The sequence below is a fragment of the Bubalus bubalis genome, chromosome 5, assembly GCF_019923935.1.
Source record: "Bubalus bubalis isolate 160015118507 breed Murrah chromosome 5, NDDB_SH_1, whole genome shotgun sequence".
NCBI classification, from domain to species: Eukaryota; Metazoa; Chordata; class Mammalia; order Artiodactyla; family Bovidae; genus Bubalus; species Bubalus bubalis.
Window position 1 is genome coordinate 11,786,101 of NC_059161.1, and position 14,129 is coordinate 11,800,229.

The 14,129-nt window shown below is 44.1% G+C and overlaps 1 protein-coding gene across 5 annotated transcripts in view; it reads right to left on the reverse strand.

Annotated features, from left to right (window-relative positions):
- PTPN14 (protein tyrosine phosphatase non-receptor type 14) overlaps positions 1-14,129 on the reverse strand; it is a 190,279-nt gene that overhangs the window by 41,313 nt on the left and 134,837 nt on the right. For all 5 annotated transcript variants that reach the window (XM_044942707.2, XM_006074263.4, XM_044942703.2 and 2 more), the window contains 3 exons: positions 13,909-14,006; positions 11,518-11,585; positions 792-862 (listed from right to left, as the gene is read on the reverse strand). In XM_044942707.2, coding sequence (XP_044798642.1) covers positions 792-862; positions 11,518-11,585; positions 13,909-14,006 — 237 coding nt within the window. The remainder of the gene's footprint in view (positions 1-791; positions 863-11,517; positions 11,586-13,908; positions 14,007-14,129) is intronic.

Genomic DNA, 14,129 nt, shown 5'->3' on the forward strand with positions numbered 1-14,129 from the left:
TCCCAGTAACCTTTCCCTCAACAGGGAATAATAAGAGAAAGGCAAAGCATTTAATTGAGAGCCACAGCCCTATGAACACGGATTATGCCAGACATCCTGGTGAATAATGCTGACCACTGAGGAGGGGAAAAATAGTATTTTTCTCCAACCTGGGAAAAAAGATCTCCATCGTTAAGAAAAAAAGAAGGAAAAAAGGAAGAAAGGAAAAAGATTATGAGGATGATAATTTGGGAGCCAAGTAACCAAGTTAAGAGAGTCCAGGACTGCTGCACACATCTTCTGAGGTTGGAAGTGGTGGTGGTTTAGTTGGAAGGGAAGCTGTTTATTTTCTATTCATCCCAAAGAGCTCCAAGCAGCCCTGAGCAAGCTCTCAGTGATGACTTGAATCTCACCATTTTTCTCCTTGACCTTGACTTTCCCACCCAAAGTAGCTCTTGATCTACACTCAGCACAAGCAGCCCCAGGCTTCCCAAGTCGGGCAGCAGAGTTTTAGGAAGGTCAGAGAGAGGAATTCCTCTGGCCAACAGCTCTGCATCAGTGTGGGTCTACTGGTGTCGAAGAACAGGGGGAAGGAGGGATGGAGGGGGGAGAAAGGAAAAAAAAAAAGGGAAGAGAGAAAAAAGAAAGGGGAGTAGGGGCAGGGAGCACAGTTTTCCAATCTACATGCACTCTCAGAACAGAGCTGAGTCAATTGCTACAAGAAAAAGAACTGTGGGGACTCGAGCCGCAGGCTGCGGGGTGGGGGCCACCACCTCCTGTCTCAGACGGGCCAACGGGCAGCCCCGCCTCACCTGTGGGCTTTGCGCTCCTGGGCCACCTTCTGCGTCAGTTCCTCCAGAACAGCTTCTTCCAGGGCCAAGTCCTGTCAAAATGGAAAGCAGTTCAGGTCCCTTGCGATTTTGCTCAAGAGCCTTGATGCGCCCCTTTTTTCTAAAAATGTCTCTGACCCGCCTCACTCCCTCAACCTCCCTTTACTCCTCTGCAATTCCTTTTTCTTTTAAAGTTAATTTTTACTGGAGTAGAGTGGCCTTACAATGTTGTGTTAGTTTCTGCTGGACAGCAAAGCAGATCAGCTTTAAAGTGTTAAAGTGGTAGTCGCTCAGTTGTGTCTGACTCTTGGTGGTCCATGGACTATAGCCCGCCAGGCTCCTCTGTCCATAGGGTTTCCCAGGCAAGAACACTGGAGTGGGTAGCCATTCCCTTTTCCAGGGGATCTTCCCAACCCAGGGATCGAACCTGGGTCTCCTGCATTGCAAGCAGATTCTTTACCATCTGAGCTACTATGGAAACCCAAATCAGCTTTATGTATACAGATACCCCGGAGAAGGCAATGGGACCCCATTCCAGTACTCTTTCCTGGAAAATCCCATGGACGGAGGAGCCTGGTGGGCTGCAGTCCATGGGGTCGCTGAGGGTCGGACACGACTGAGCGTCTTCACTTTCACTTTTCACTTTCATGCATTGGAGGAGGAAATGGCAACCCACTCCAGTGTTCTTGCCTGGAGAATCCCAGGGACGGGGGAGCCTGGTGGGCTGCTGTCTATGGGGTCACACAGAGTCGGACACGACTGAAGCGACTTAGCAGCAGCAGTCACAGCGTACAGGTACCCCCTCTTGTTTGGATTTTCATCCCACTGAGGTCACCACAGAGCATGAGCAGAGGTCCCTGTGCTATGCAGCAGGTTCTCACTAGTTATCTGCTTTATATACTGTAGTGTGTATATGTCAATCCCACTCTCCCAATTCATCCCACCCCCTTCTCCCTGCTTGGTGTCCATATATGTGTTCTCTACGTCTATGTCTCTATTTCTGTTTTGCTCCTTTCATTCCTTTGAATTAAAGGTTGTCAGTTTTAGAACAGAGGTTCATGTTCACTTTTGTAACAGGGCTCTGCATTATAACTTAGGCTACTCCGAGGCATATTTGGGGTTGCCACCTAAACTCTGGAGGGCCTAAGAATAGCTCTTTTTCATTTTGCTTCTTCTTCCCTATCTGCCTGCCTCTCAGATTTTTATTTAAAATGCTTTGTAAGGGACTTCCCTGGTAGTCAAATGGTTAGGACTCTACACTCCCAATGTAGGGGGCATGGGTCTGATCCCTACTCAGGGAACTAAGATCCTGCATGCCACCTGGCATGGCCAAAAAAAAAAAATGCTTTGTAAGTGCCTCCCCATTTTTAACAAAAATGTGAGGATATACAGGCAAATGAGTTTCCAGGCCACCATCCTCTCAAAAGTTGAGCCCAGGAAGGGACAGTGCCTGACCTTCTTATCCACTGGCCCAATCCCAGCAAACTAATTCAGAGCCACTTTAGGCAAAGCAGGCTCATTCAGAGGCTACTTGGCAGAGCCTTGGGAGCAAAAGAGGCCACGACAGCTAAACTACCTCAAGGGAGCTCCGGAATATAATAGCTGGGGAGCTAACCAGCTGGCGTCTTGACCAGATAAACCCCAGGCCCCTGGACCAGTGTTGCGCCAGCTCCCGTGGGAGTAGAGTCAACTGGACACAGGGCTTCTCAGCTCCCCTTCTAGGACAGTGTGAGTATTTACAGAGCTTGTTAAACACCTACTAGGAAAGTGAGATGGAGTCTGGAGGAATAAATCCAAGACGGGGAGACCAGTCGGTTCCTGAGACACTGACAGGCGTGGTGATTCGAAAGCTTATCCTGTGGGTGGCTCCCGCCAGGAACCCTGCTGTCTCTGCCCTTCCTGGGCAGCAGCCTGGAAAGTTCTATCCTCCTCTCAGCCCCAGTGGAGGGCTGTGTGAGCTGTGTGTCCCGGGGAGGCCCTCCGAGGCTCATCACAGCCTCTGGGCAGGGGTGGGTGGTGGGGGGCATAAGGCAGTGAGGTCTGATGCTTTCAAACCATCCAAAATGCCTCATCCCCTTGGTTGTAAAATATCATGTACATAAATATTAGCTCCACTTCAGCCACTTTTCATGAAACACTATCCCCAAGAAGGTACATCTCAAAACTGTAAGAAACATCCCATCTCAAATGATGAAATTGTAAAAAGAAAAAAAAATCAGAATATTTTTAAAGTTGGAAAATGCTAGCATAGCTCTATAATGGAAATTCTTAGAGCTCTGCAGATGGTCCTGAGAGACCTTAGAGAAGACTGAGGGAATTACTGGCAGCTCTTATTTTTCACAGGTGAGCTGTTTCATTTGCTGTTGTCTGTTTAGCCACCCACTTGAAGCAACTCAAGTCCATGTTAGGAAATAAAGCTTGCTGTTTTCAGTTTTACGCTGTGGGATCACAAAGATGCCACGTGGCTTAGAAATCTAGCTCTGGGTATACATCTGGCTACCGAGGACTAGGGATAACTCGATATTAATTTTGAAAAGCCAGTAAAAGGCGTGGCACAATAGGATAAAATAAAGCTAAGTGAAGATCAAAGAGTGCTCCAGTAAACCGCTGCCTCCAACTCTCTGAAAGAAGAAAAAGTCCAAAGGGACCCTCTACTATTGTACTCAACCCTACCAGCTCCATCTGCGTCTGGGCCTCCCTGAGGCATGCGGCCCCGCCACTGGGCCGGGCCAGAGAGGCAGAGGATGAAAAATGGCAGGGAGCGAGCCTGCACACAGCTGCACACCTGGGGAGTGCCCTGTGTGCTTAACTTTGTTCTTTTGCTCAGCCGCAGAAATGCCATTTGACAAATTTCAGTGGCTTTATGAGATCAAACACAGCCATTCATCCCCGGTTCCCTCCCCCACCAAAGGAATGCATTCTTCCCTTTGAAAGCGCTAGTGGAACCCAGCAGAAAGTGTACAACCTGCCATGGCTCCCCACTGCCTGCTCAATCAGGTCACCACCTGGGCTTGGCATTCAGCCCGTGCTTCAGGGCGACCCAGACGTCCCTTCAGACCTCTTCTCCCAAGTTTGTGACCTCAGGCCAACTATTCCCAACACAAACCGCTTTCCCATCTCACCCCGACGTCTTTGAGGTCCATCACACCTACCATTCCCTGGACAAGGCTTCCATGTTCGGCCTGGCAGGACAGAAGCCTTTCCCACTCTGGAGCTACATCTTCGGCCCTGTGTGTCTCTCCCATAGTCCTTACCAGAATCTGCCTACTGTCCTCCTTACATTTTGTTATTGCTGCTGTTTAGTCACTCATTCGTGTTCAGCTCTTTGCAACTCCATGGACTGCAGCCCGCCGGGCTCCTCCGTCCGTGGGGTTTCCCAGGCAAGAATACTGGAGCGGGTTGCCATTTCCTTCTCCAGGGGATCTTTCCAACTCAGGGATTGATCTTGTATCTCCTGATAGGCAGGTGGATTCTTTACCACTGTGTCACCTGGGAAGCCCTGTCCTTCTCACACAGTTGTCTGGATACTCATCTTACCCTTTATCCTTGTCTCCCTCCTACTAGAAATGACAGAGACTTAAGTTCAGAAAGCTGCAAGCCTCCACATCACCGCCATGGCCCATCTCAGGGCTCTGAATGATACCTGCTTACAAACTCTCTGCATTCAGTAGGTGACCAATAAGTGTCGAGTGAGCTGAACCAAATACACAACATATCAGTTTCATATTGCCAAATGAGATTGTTTTGTTTTTTTTTTTAGGTTTTTATTTTATTTTATTTTATTATTTTTTTTAATTTTATTTTATTTTTAAACTTTACATAATTGTATTAGTTTTGCCAAATATCAAAATGAATCTGCCACAGGTATACATGTGTTCCCCATCCTGAACCCTCCTCCCTCCTCCCTCCCCATTCCATCCCTCTGGGTCGTCCCAGTGCACCAGCCCCAAGCATCCAGCATCGTGCTTCAAACCTGGACTGGCAATTCGTTTCATACATGATATTTTACATGTTTCAATGCCATTCACCCAAATCTTCCCACCCTCTCCCTCTCTCACAGAGTCCATAAGACTGTTCTATACATCAGTGTCTCTTTTGCTCTCGTACACAGGGTTATTGTTACCATCTTTCTAAATTCCATATATATGCGTTAGTATACCGTATTGGTGTTTTTCTTTCTGGCTTACTTCACTCTGTATAATAGGCTCCAGTTTCATCCACCTCATTACGACTGATTCAAATGTATTCTTTTTAATGGCTGAGTAATACTCCATTGTGTATATGTACCACTGCTTTCTTATCCATTCATCTGCTGATGGACATCTAGGTTGCTTCCATGTCCTGGCTATTATAAACAGTGCTGCGATGAACATTGGGGTACACGTGTCTCTTTCCCTTCTGGTTTCCTCAGTGTGTATGCCCAGCAGTGGGATTGCTGGATCATAAGGCAGTTCTATTTCCAGTTTTTTAAGGAATCTCCACACTGTTCTCCATAGTGGCTGTACTAGTTTGCATTCCCACCAACAGTGTAAGAGGGTTCCCTTTTCTCCACACCCTCTCCAGCATTTATTACTTGTAGACTTTTGGATCGCAGCCATTCTGACTGGTGTGAAATGGTACCTCATAGTGGTTTTGATTTGCATTTCTCTGATAATGAGTGATGTTGAGCATCTTTTCATGTGTTTGTTAGCCATCTGTATGTCTTCTTTGGAGAAATGTCTATTTAGTTCTTTGGCCCATTTTTTGATTGGGTCATTTATTTTTCTGGAGTTGAGCTGTAGGAGTTGCTTGTATATTCTTGAGATTAGTTGTTTGTCAGTTGCTTCATTTGCTATTATCTTCTCCCATTCTGAAGGCTGTCTTTTCACCTTGCTAATAGTTTCCTTTGATGTGCGGAAGCTTTTAAGGTTAATTAGGTCCCATTTGTTTATTTTTGCTTTTATTTTCAATATTCTGGGAGGTGGGTCATAGAGGATCCTGCTGTGATGTATGTCAGAGAGTGTTTTGCCTATGTTCTCCTCTAGGAGTTTTATAGTTTCTGGTCTTACGTTTAGAACTTTAATCCATTTTGAGTTTATTTTTGTGTATGGTGTTAGAAAGTGTTCTAGTTTCATTCTTTTACAAGTGATTGACCAGATTTCCCAGCACCACTTGTTAAAGAGATTGTCTTTAATCCATTGTATATTCTTGCCTCCTTTGTCAAAGATAAGGTGTCCATATGTGCGTGGATTTATCTCTGGGCTTTCTACTTTGTTCCATTGATCTATATTTCTGTCTTTGTGCCAGTACCATACTGTCTTGATAACTGTGGCTTTGTAGTAGAGCCTGAAGTCAGGTAGGTTGATTCCTCCAGTTCCATTCTTCTTTCTCAAGATCGCTTTGGCTATTCGAGGTTTTTTGTATTTCCATACAAATTGTGAAATTATTTGTTCTAGCTCTGTGAAGAATGCTGTTGGTAGCTTGATAGGGATTGCATTGAATCTATAGATTGCTTTGGGTAGTATACTCATTTTCACTATATTGATTCTTCCAATCCATGAACATTGGTGTATAGTTGATTTACAGTGTTGTGTTAGTTTCAGCTGTACAGCAAAGTGAATCAGTTATACATATACGTATTGGTTGGTGGTTTAGGCACTAAGTCCTGTCCGATGCTTTGCGACCCCGTGGACTGTGGCCTACCAGGCTCCTCCATCCATGGGATCTTCCAGGCAAGAGTACTGGAGTGGGTTGCCATTTCCTTCTCCAGGGGATCTTTTCCACCCAGGGATCGAACCTGGGTCCCCTGTGTTGCATATATACATATATCCACTCATTTTTACATTCTTTTCCCATATAGGCCATTACAGAGTACTGAGTAGACTCTGAACTACACAAAGCTGCTGAATGATCACTGATACCCTTTGCCTGTCCCCTGTCTGCTCGCATTTCCAACAGCGCAGAGTATTCATGCCTAGAAGGCACACACTTCAGCATCCTGTGCCTGCCTGAGACAGAAAAATATTCTGATGATGATGATAATATGAATGACAACAACAGTGATGGATGAACAAACACTTACTGAGAATTTACTGTGTGCCAAGTTAAGTACTTCACATCATGCATTCTCTCCTTTTATCCTCACAACCAGATCAGGCTTGTCATCCTCATTTTTACATGAGAAAATGGAGTCTTTGGCTAAATATTGTGCCCAAGTTTGTCCAGCCAGTAAATGACACAGCCAGGGTACAGGCACAGAACACTTAACCCCTATACTCTAAACCGCCTGACCACAGGCCACAGTGCATCCAGAATACAACAGGGTTGGGGGGTGGAGTGGAAGAAGGATACGTGCTGTGCTGTGCTTAGTTGCTCAGTTGTGTCTGACTCTTTGCCATCCCATGAACTGTAGCCCACCAGGCTTCTCTGTGCATGGGATTTTCCTGACAAAATTACTGGAGTGGGTTGCTATGCCCTCCCTCCAGGGGATCTTTCCAACCCAGGGATTGAACCCAGATCTCCCACACTGCAAGTGGATTCTTTACCCTCTGAGCCACCAGGGATACCCAAGAATACTAGAGTGGGTAGCCTATCCCTTCTCCAGGGGATCTTCCTGACCCAGGAATCGAACCAGGGTCTCCTGCATTGCAGGCAGATTCTTTACCAGCTGAGCTACCAGGGAAGCCCTAAAAGATACATGACTGATGACAAAAGCCAAGGAATATTCACGATTCAGACATACAGGCTGACATCAGCTTCTGCCACTTCATCCTCAACAGTGCCCAACAGGACTTTCTGGAACGATGGAAATGTTCTATATCCAAGCCTTCCAGACAGTAGCCACGAGCCACAGGTGGCTATTGAGCATTTTTTTTTAAATGTATCTTATGCAACCTAGAAACTAAATTTAAAATTTTATTTAAGGTTAATTCATTTCAATCTGACTGTAAATAGGCCCCATCACTAGAAGCTACTATCCCCAAAGGGGAAGTTTTAGATCCAAGAGCAACACCACCAATATCTGTCTGTCCATAATGAAACTGAATGAGGTCTGGGCTATTTTAATATCCAATTTGCTTAGAGCCTAGTGTAGACAGGTTTTATTCTGAAAAAGATATGATATGTACAAAATAACTCCTTTACTGCTTCACAGCACTTAAACCTGTCAAAGCATTTTACCATCCACAAATGCACACATCTCATGCTGGAAATCAACTTTGAATATTCTCCCGGTCTCTGCCTAAAGGCTATGTGGCAGAGACCTTTAATGAGAGAAAGGTAAAGAAAAAGGAAAGAAACTGTAGAAAACTATCAAGTTCATCACCTTCATTTGACACAAGTGTGCACACTCTCTAAAATTCTGAGGCATGAGCTTCGTTTTTCCTTCCACCACGCACACAAGAAAACAGCTTGACTTTTGAGGTGAACTTCTGAGATGTCAGAGACATGGACACCAAGTCCCATGCAGAACTTCTCTGCTAAGTAATCCGCAAATCTCTCTGAACAGAAGTTGATTTAATCAGTGGAATTAATAAGGAACCAAAAACAGCAGGCCCAGCGGATAATACTGCTCTTATCTTGGAATAAGACTAAAGACAGAGCTACTCATAAAAAGTTAGAGATCTTGCAGTATTTCCCTAATTTAGAGAATAAGGTTAAGGTTCAGATGAATTTAGAGGAAAGGGAACGCTTGTACACTGCAGGCGTACAAAGTTACTTCTGTAGCCACTGCAGGGAACAGTGTGGAGGTTCCTCAAGAAATGAAAAATGAAACCACCACATGCCCCAGCCATTCCACTTCTGGGTACATATTTGGAAAAACAAAAACACGAATTCTAAAAGACACGTGCACCTGGAAGTCCACAGCAGCAACGGTTACAGCTGACGAACTACGTGCTCTGCTCAGCCGCTTGGCCGTGTTCAACTCTGCCGTGGACTCACCATGGCTCCTCCATCCATGGGATTCTCCAGCCAAGAACACTGGAGTGGCTTGTCGTGCCCTCCTCCAGGGGATCTTCCCAACCCAGGGATCGAACCCAGGTCTCCCGCTTTGCAGGTGGATTCTTTAGTGCCTGAGCCACCAGGGAAGAAGCCCCTGACAAACTACAGAAACAACCTAAACGCCCATCAGCAGATGAATGGATAGAGAAGATACGGCAAGCGCACGCACGCACACACGCACGCGCGCACACACACACACACACGCGCACACACACACACACACACGTCCATTAGCAGATGAATGGATAGAGAAGATGCGGCAGGTGCACGCAGGCACACGTGTGCACGCACGCGCACACACACACACACACGCCCATCAGCAGATGAATGGATAAAGAAGATGTGGCAAGTGCATGCAGGCGCATACACACACACACACACACACACAAACGTCCATCAGCAGATGAATGGATAGAGAAGATGTGGCAAGCGCACACAGGCACACACACACACACACACACACCATCAGCAGATGAATGGATAGAGAAGATGTGGCAAGCGCACGCGTATGCACACACACACACACACACAATGAAACAGGTAATGCAGCCATAAAAAGAACAAAATTTTGCCATGTGCAGCAACATAGATGGCTTTGGAGAGTATTATACTAAGTGAAACATGTCAGAAAGAGAAAGACAAATACTGTATGATATCATTTTTATATGGAATCTAAAAAAATACAACAAAGTACTGAATATAACAAAAAGAAGCAGACTCACAGACACAGAGACCAGCGGTGACCAGTCGAGAGAGGGAAGAGGAACAACATGGGGGTGGAGGAGTGGGAGGCACAGATTATTGGACAAAAGAGAGGCTCAAGAATGTATTGAACAATATGGGGAACACAGCCAAGATTTTGTAATAATTGTAAACTGAAACTAACCTTTAAGAATTCTATAAAAATTTTTAAAAAAGTTTTTAACTTGGGACTAATTTAGATTCCTCTCATGCACTGCCACAGATAATTTCTAGCCTCTCAAAACTTAATACCTTTGTCTCCAGACACTCAACTTTCTCTCAGAGGCCACAGTAGGTGAGATGCCAAGCTCTGCCCTTTGCAATCCCAAAATATCTCGTGTTGCTTTTTTTGTTTCTATCCTACAGTGTAGTAGTGATAGTCGCTCAGTTGTGTCCAGCCTTTTGCAACCCCGTGGACTGTACCAGGCTTCTCTGTCCATGGGATTCTCCAGGCAAGAACACTGGAATGGGTAGCCATTCCCTTCTCCAGGGGATCTTTCCCGTCCTGGGAATTGAACCAGGGCCTCCCGCATTGCGGGCAGATTCTTTACCATCTGAGCTACACAGACCGACACCTAATTCCTATGTCATGCCAAGAACTCTCATCTGACATACTCCTGCAAACAGTCTCATTGCTCTAATCCAGCACTTCTCAAAGTGTGGGGTCTGTGAACCCCTGGATGGAGCCCACACATGTGAACTCCTCAGATGTTTCCAGCTTCTCTGCTGCTGCTCCCCTGAGTGGCCATCAGGATGGCCAGCTGACTCCTATCCAGTCACGCCTGCCACCTCACCCCTGCTCCTCCTCCCTCTGTCTAGAGCATCCCTTGCTCCCCCTGACCACCACCTGCCACAATGCTGCTCATCTTTTAAGATGCAGTTCACACACCATTAGTTCCTCAAGTCCAAAACACAGGTAACCTCTCCCTACATAAAATCCTGATCACATTTTATCACACTTGGATTTGCATTCAGATTTTGCAAACCCAAGTCAGTGCTTTGAGCACACACACATACACACAGTGGTGAATGATCATGATTTATAAAATCAGAGCTGAACGCTGGAGTGGGCATGGCTTTTCCCTAAGATGGCTTTTCAAATATTTTAACTTTCCTAATGAAAACTCTTCTCAATTACTCCAAAGCTACCAAAACTTTCCCAAGAATAAAAACCTAGCCTCATCCCTAATTTAACCCAAGAATGGACATTTTACTTCATAGACTCATTCAACAAACCCACGTGAGCACAAAATTATGTACCAGGCAACCATGGACAAGACAGAGAAGCTCCCTGTTTAAGCACCACGGAGAAGACATTTCAGCTGACAATAAAAATGAAGGAAAGAAGGAACACCTTTAGATCCTGAAAGAGCTCTAAAGTATGCATACACAAGGGGATTTAGCAGGAAGTGCTGGATGGTTGGAGTGTATCCTACAGGCGCTCAAGGACAGGGAGGTGGTGTTTGAATCAAGATCTGAATGAGTAGTCACAGGAAGACCCAGGGCTGAGCATTCCAGACAGGGGATGGACAGGACAAAGGCTCTGGAGTGGGACCACGCTGAGAGGCTCAGAAGGAAAGAGAGGGATTTTCCTGGGGCTCCAGTGGCTAAGACTTTGAGCTCCCAATGCAGGGGGCCCGGGTTCGATTCCTGGTCAGGAAACTAGACACCACATGCCACAACAAGAGTTCACATTCCGCAGCTAAGACCTGGTGCAGCCAAATAAACATACAAATATTTAAAAAAAAAAAAAAAAAGGAAGAGAGTGTTCAGTACTCAAGGCTAGTGTATGAGGCAGGGAAGGGTTCTGAGGAGGTAAGAAGAGGCATCTTTACTTTTCTCAGGGTCTTAGAAAACTTATCTCCATGAATGCAGGGACATTCTTCTCAGGGAATACATGTGTAAATTCTTCTGAGATCTTGGAAGGAAAGAATTAAATATCAAAAGAAGATAGAACATGAATTAAGAAAAAGGAAGATACACTTACCATAGGAAATAGTACATATTCTCTAAGGAAATCTTGAGAATCAAACTGATTATAATCTCCAAAATCAGCTGAAAAGAAAAGGGGGGAGGGTAGTCTTTATTATATGACATTAAAGATGGGATAAAATAAGGTAAACTTATTACTATATTTACTCTTCTCACCTCATCCTATTTCTGCACTATTATTAAATACAAATAGTGCCAAGATGGGTTTGCTATTACTACCACTTTTACATAGCAATAATGTAAACATCAGCATGCATCCACTGCAACATAATTTTCTAGAAAGAAGAGAGACATTTGAAAGTGATTCCTAATCTATTTTAAGAATTTAAAACAAACATATATTTATCTTTTATGAAATATGTGCCAACACAGATCTTAAGACTATCTGCCAAGGGGACTTTTTAACACAAGGTTAATTTTGAGAATTGAAGAGCCAAACCCATCTGCATCTCTTCATATATGTGCAGCTGGAAATTCCCACTGTAAATCACCCTTGGCAAGCAGCGCTGCAAATTTTCACACCTCCTAAACAACTCCATGTGTTACAAGAGGCCCCAAATTCTGTTTTGTCCTGTTTTTATCTCACAATTGTAAGTCTGAACACACGTAAAATGAATACAGAGAACCTCTATCATAAATCAATAAATGTCTTGCATCTTATCCTACTTGCTCTCAACAACAACAAAAAAATCAAAACAGTATGATATTTAAATTTCATGTTAAATGTTCACTATCAGGTAGAAATGGATCCAGACATCTTTAAGGTAACAAGAATAAGTGGATCCACACAGAAGGCCAGGGTGAAGATGTTACCAAGAAGGCAGGGTTTCACCTACAAATATGTGTAAATTCCTACAAGTAATTACATGGTGAGGCATTTGGAAATACCAAAGACCAAGAGCGCTGCCTATTTCCAAGGTCAGTCATCTGTTATCATACTTTGTCACAGCTTATATCTCTGTTGATGTGACTTTCTAACTGCCCAATGAAGGTTCTCAGAAAAAATATTCTACAAATATTATAGCTAGAGGATTTCATCAGATTGAATAGCAAACTTCAAGGATCCAAGTAAAAGGATCCCAGAGTAAGTTCACCAACTTCCTTCAGCCTGAAAGCGATCACTGAGGTCCTCCAATATCCAGGATGCTTGTAATGAGCCCAGTGATTGAAGAGTGAGAGGGGAAAAAAGAGAGTTAAAAAAAAGAAGAAGAAGAAAAGGAAGCACTTAAAGCAGAAAGACCCAATTGAAAAATGAGGGACCCACCAGATCTTTCCTTTCATCTCCCCATTAAGGGTATCTTCTCCACTGTTTGATTTTTCAATTATAACCACTAATGGTCCTCATATATAGTCTGGGCATTGCTCCTTCCCTTTCCAGTCTTTAGATGAACAGATGAGATACAATGTATTTTGCAGACTTCCAATCCACAGGGAGAAGCTAACTACTAAGTATCATATGGCCAACCAAAACTGCTAACCCATTAACATCCCAGGAATGAAAGTTATCAGGGAAAGGCTGCCACTTCAGGCATTTTAAGTCCAAAAGGTTTAACTTTAGGGCAGAGTTTGGGATGAGAAGTTCAGTTCACAGTTTCTAAAACAACAATCCACACAGCAAGGACTCTGCAGCTGGCAGGCCTACATTTGGATGGTATCTGATTTTAAGGAAAGTAGCTACTGCAAGGGAAACATGTTTCTTTTTAAAAAGAAACTTGTCTTTTTATCTTCTTGTTTTTAACATGACTAAAGACAATGAAGCTACCAGTCAATAAAGAACAGTGTATAAATATATGTAAAAGATTACACAGTGTGCTGTGTAATAGGTGTACAAATTTACAGATTAAAAAGAAAAAAAACAGCTGTCTGATTGATCTAGATCGGTGTAAGTAGGGTAGGTTGAAGGATAAATTGACTCTGACACACATTAGCTATCTCACATTACAACACTGCATTTTAAATTTCTCTCTTTAACTGTCAGAATAAAGTACACTATAATGCCTTAGGCTCTCACACTTGAAACTGATGTGAAAGTCACAGAGTCATAACATCAAGCCACAAAATATGACCACATTGGGCAGTGGAAAAATTCTAAGAAAATGGTCTACAAACCCTGCAATGGAGCTTTAATTAGAGGCAGGATGAAAGCTGCTATTTCTTCAAGTAAAACTAAAATTATACAAGCTTGAGCAATTTGCGAACAGCTTTGAGGAATCCACCATCCTGCCACCAAAAGTCACTACCTCTGCACTTCTAATGTAAGATATCTCAAAATGCAAAAAGAGTTACGAAGGGATCATTTAAGTAAATTTAGCTTTTCCCTCCAACAGGCTAGTGGCGCCAGCATTTAAGACCAGATGGATTGTCAAACACCGGTCCGCACTCTTACCTTGCACAGCTAAGCCTGCCAGCCGGATCACCTGTTCCAGCGAACACCGCAACCGCCCTTCAAGCACGTCTTTTTTGACTTGCAGGTAATACTGATATCTATTCATGGAAACAGAAGAAGAAATAACCTTAAAAACACATACTTGGAATATATTCCCACGCCATGAATGCCTCTAGATATGACCCCTTGTGTACACAGCAGGATCCACAGGTGATGTCGAT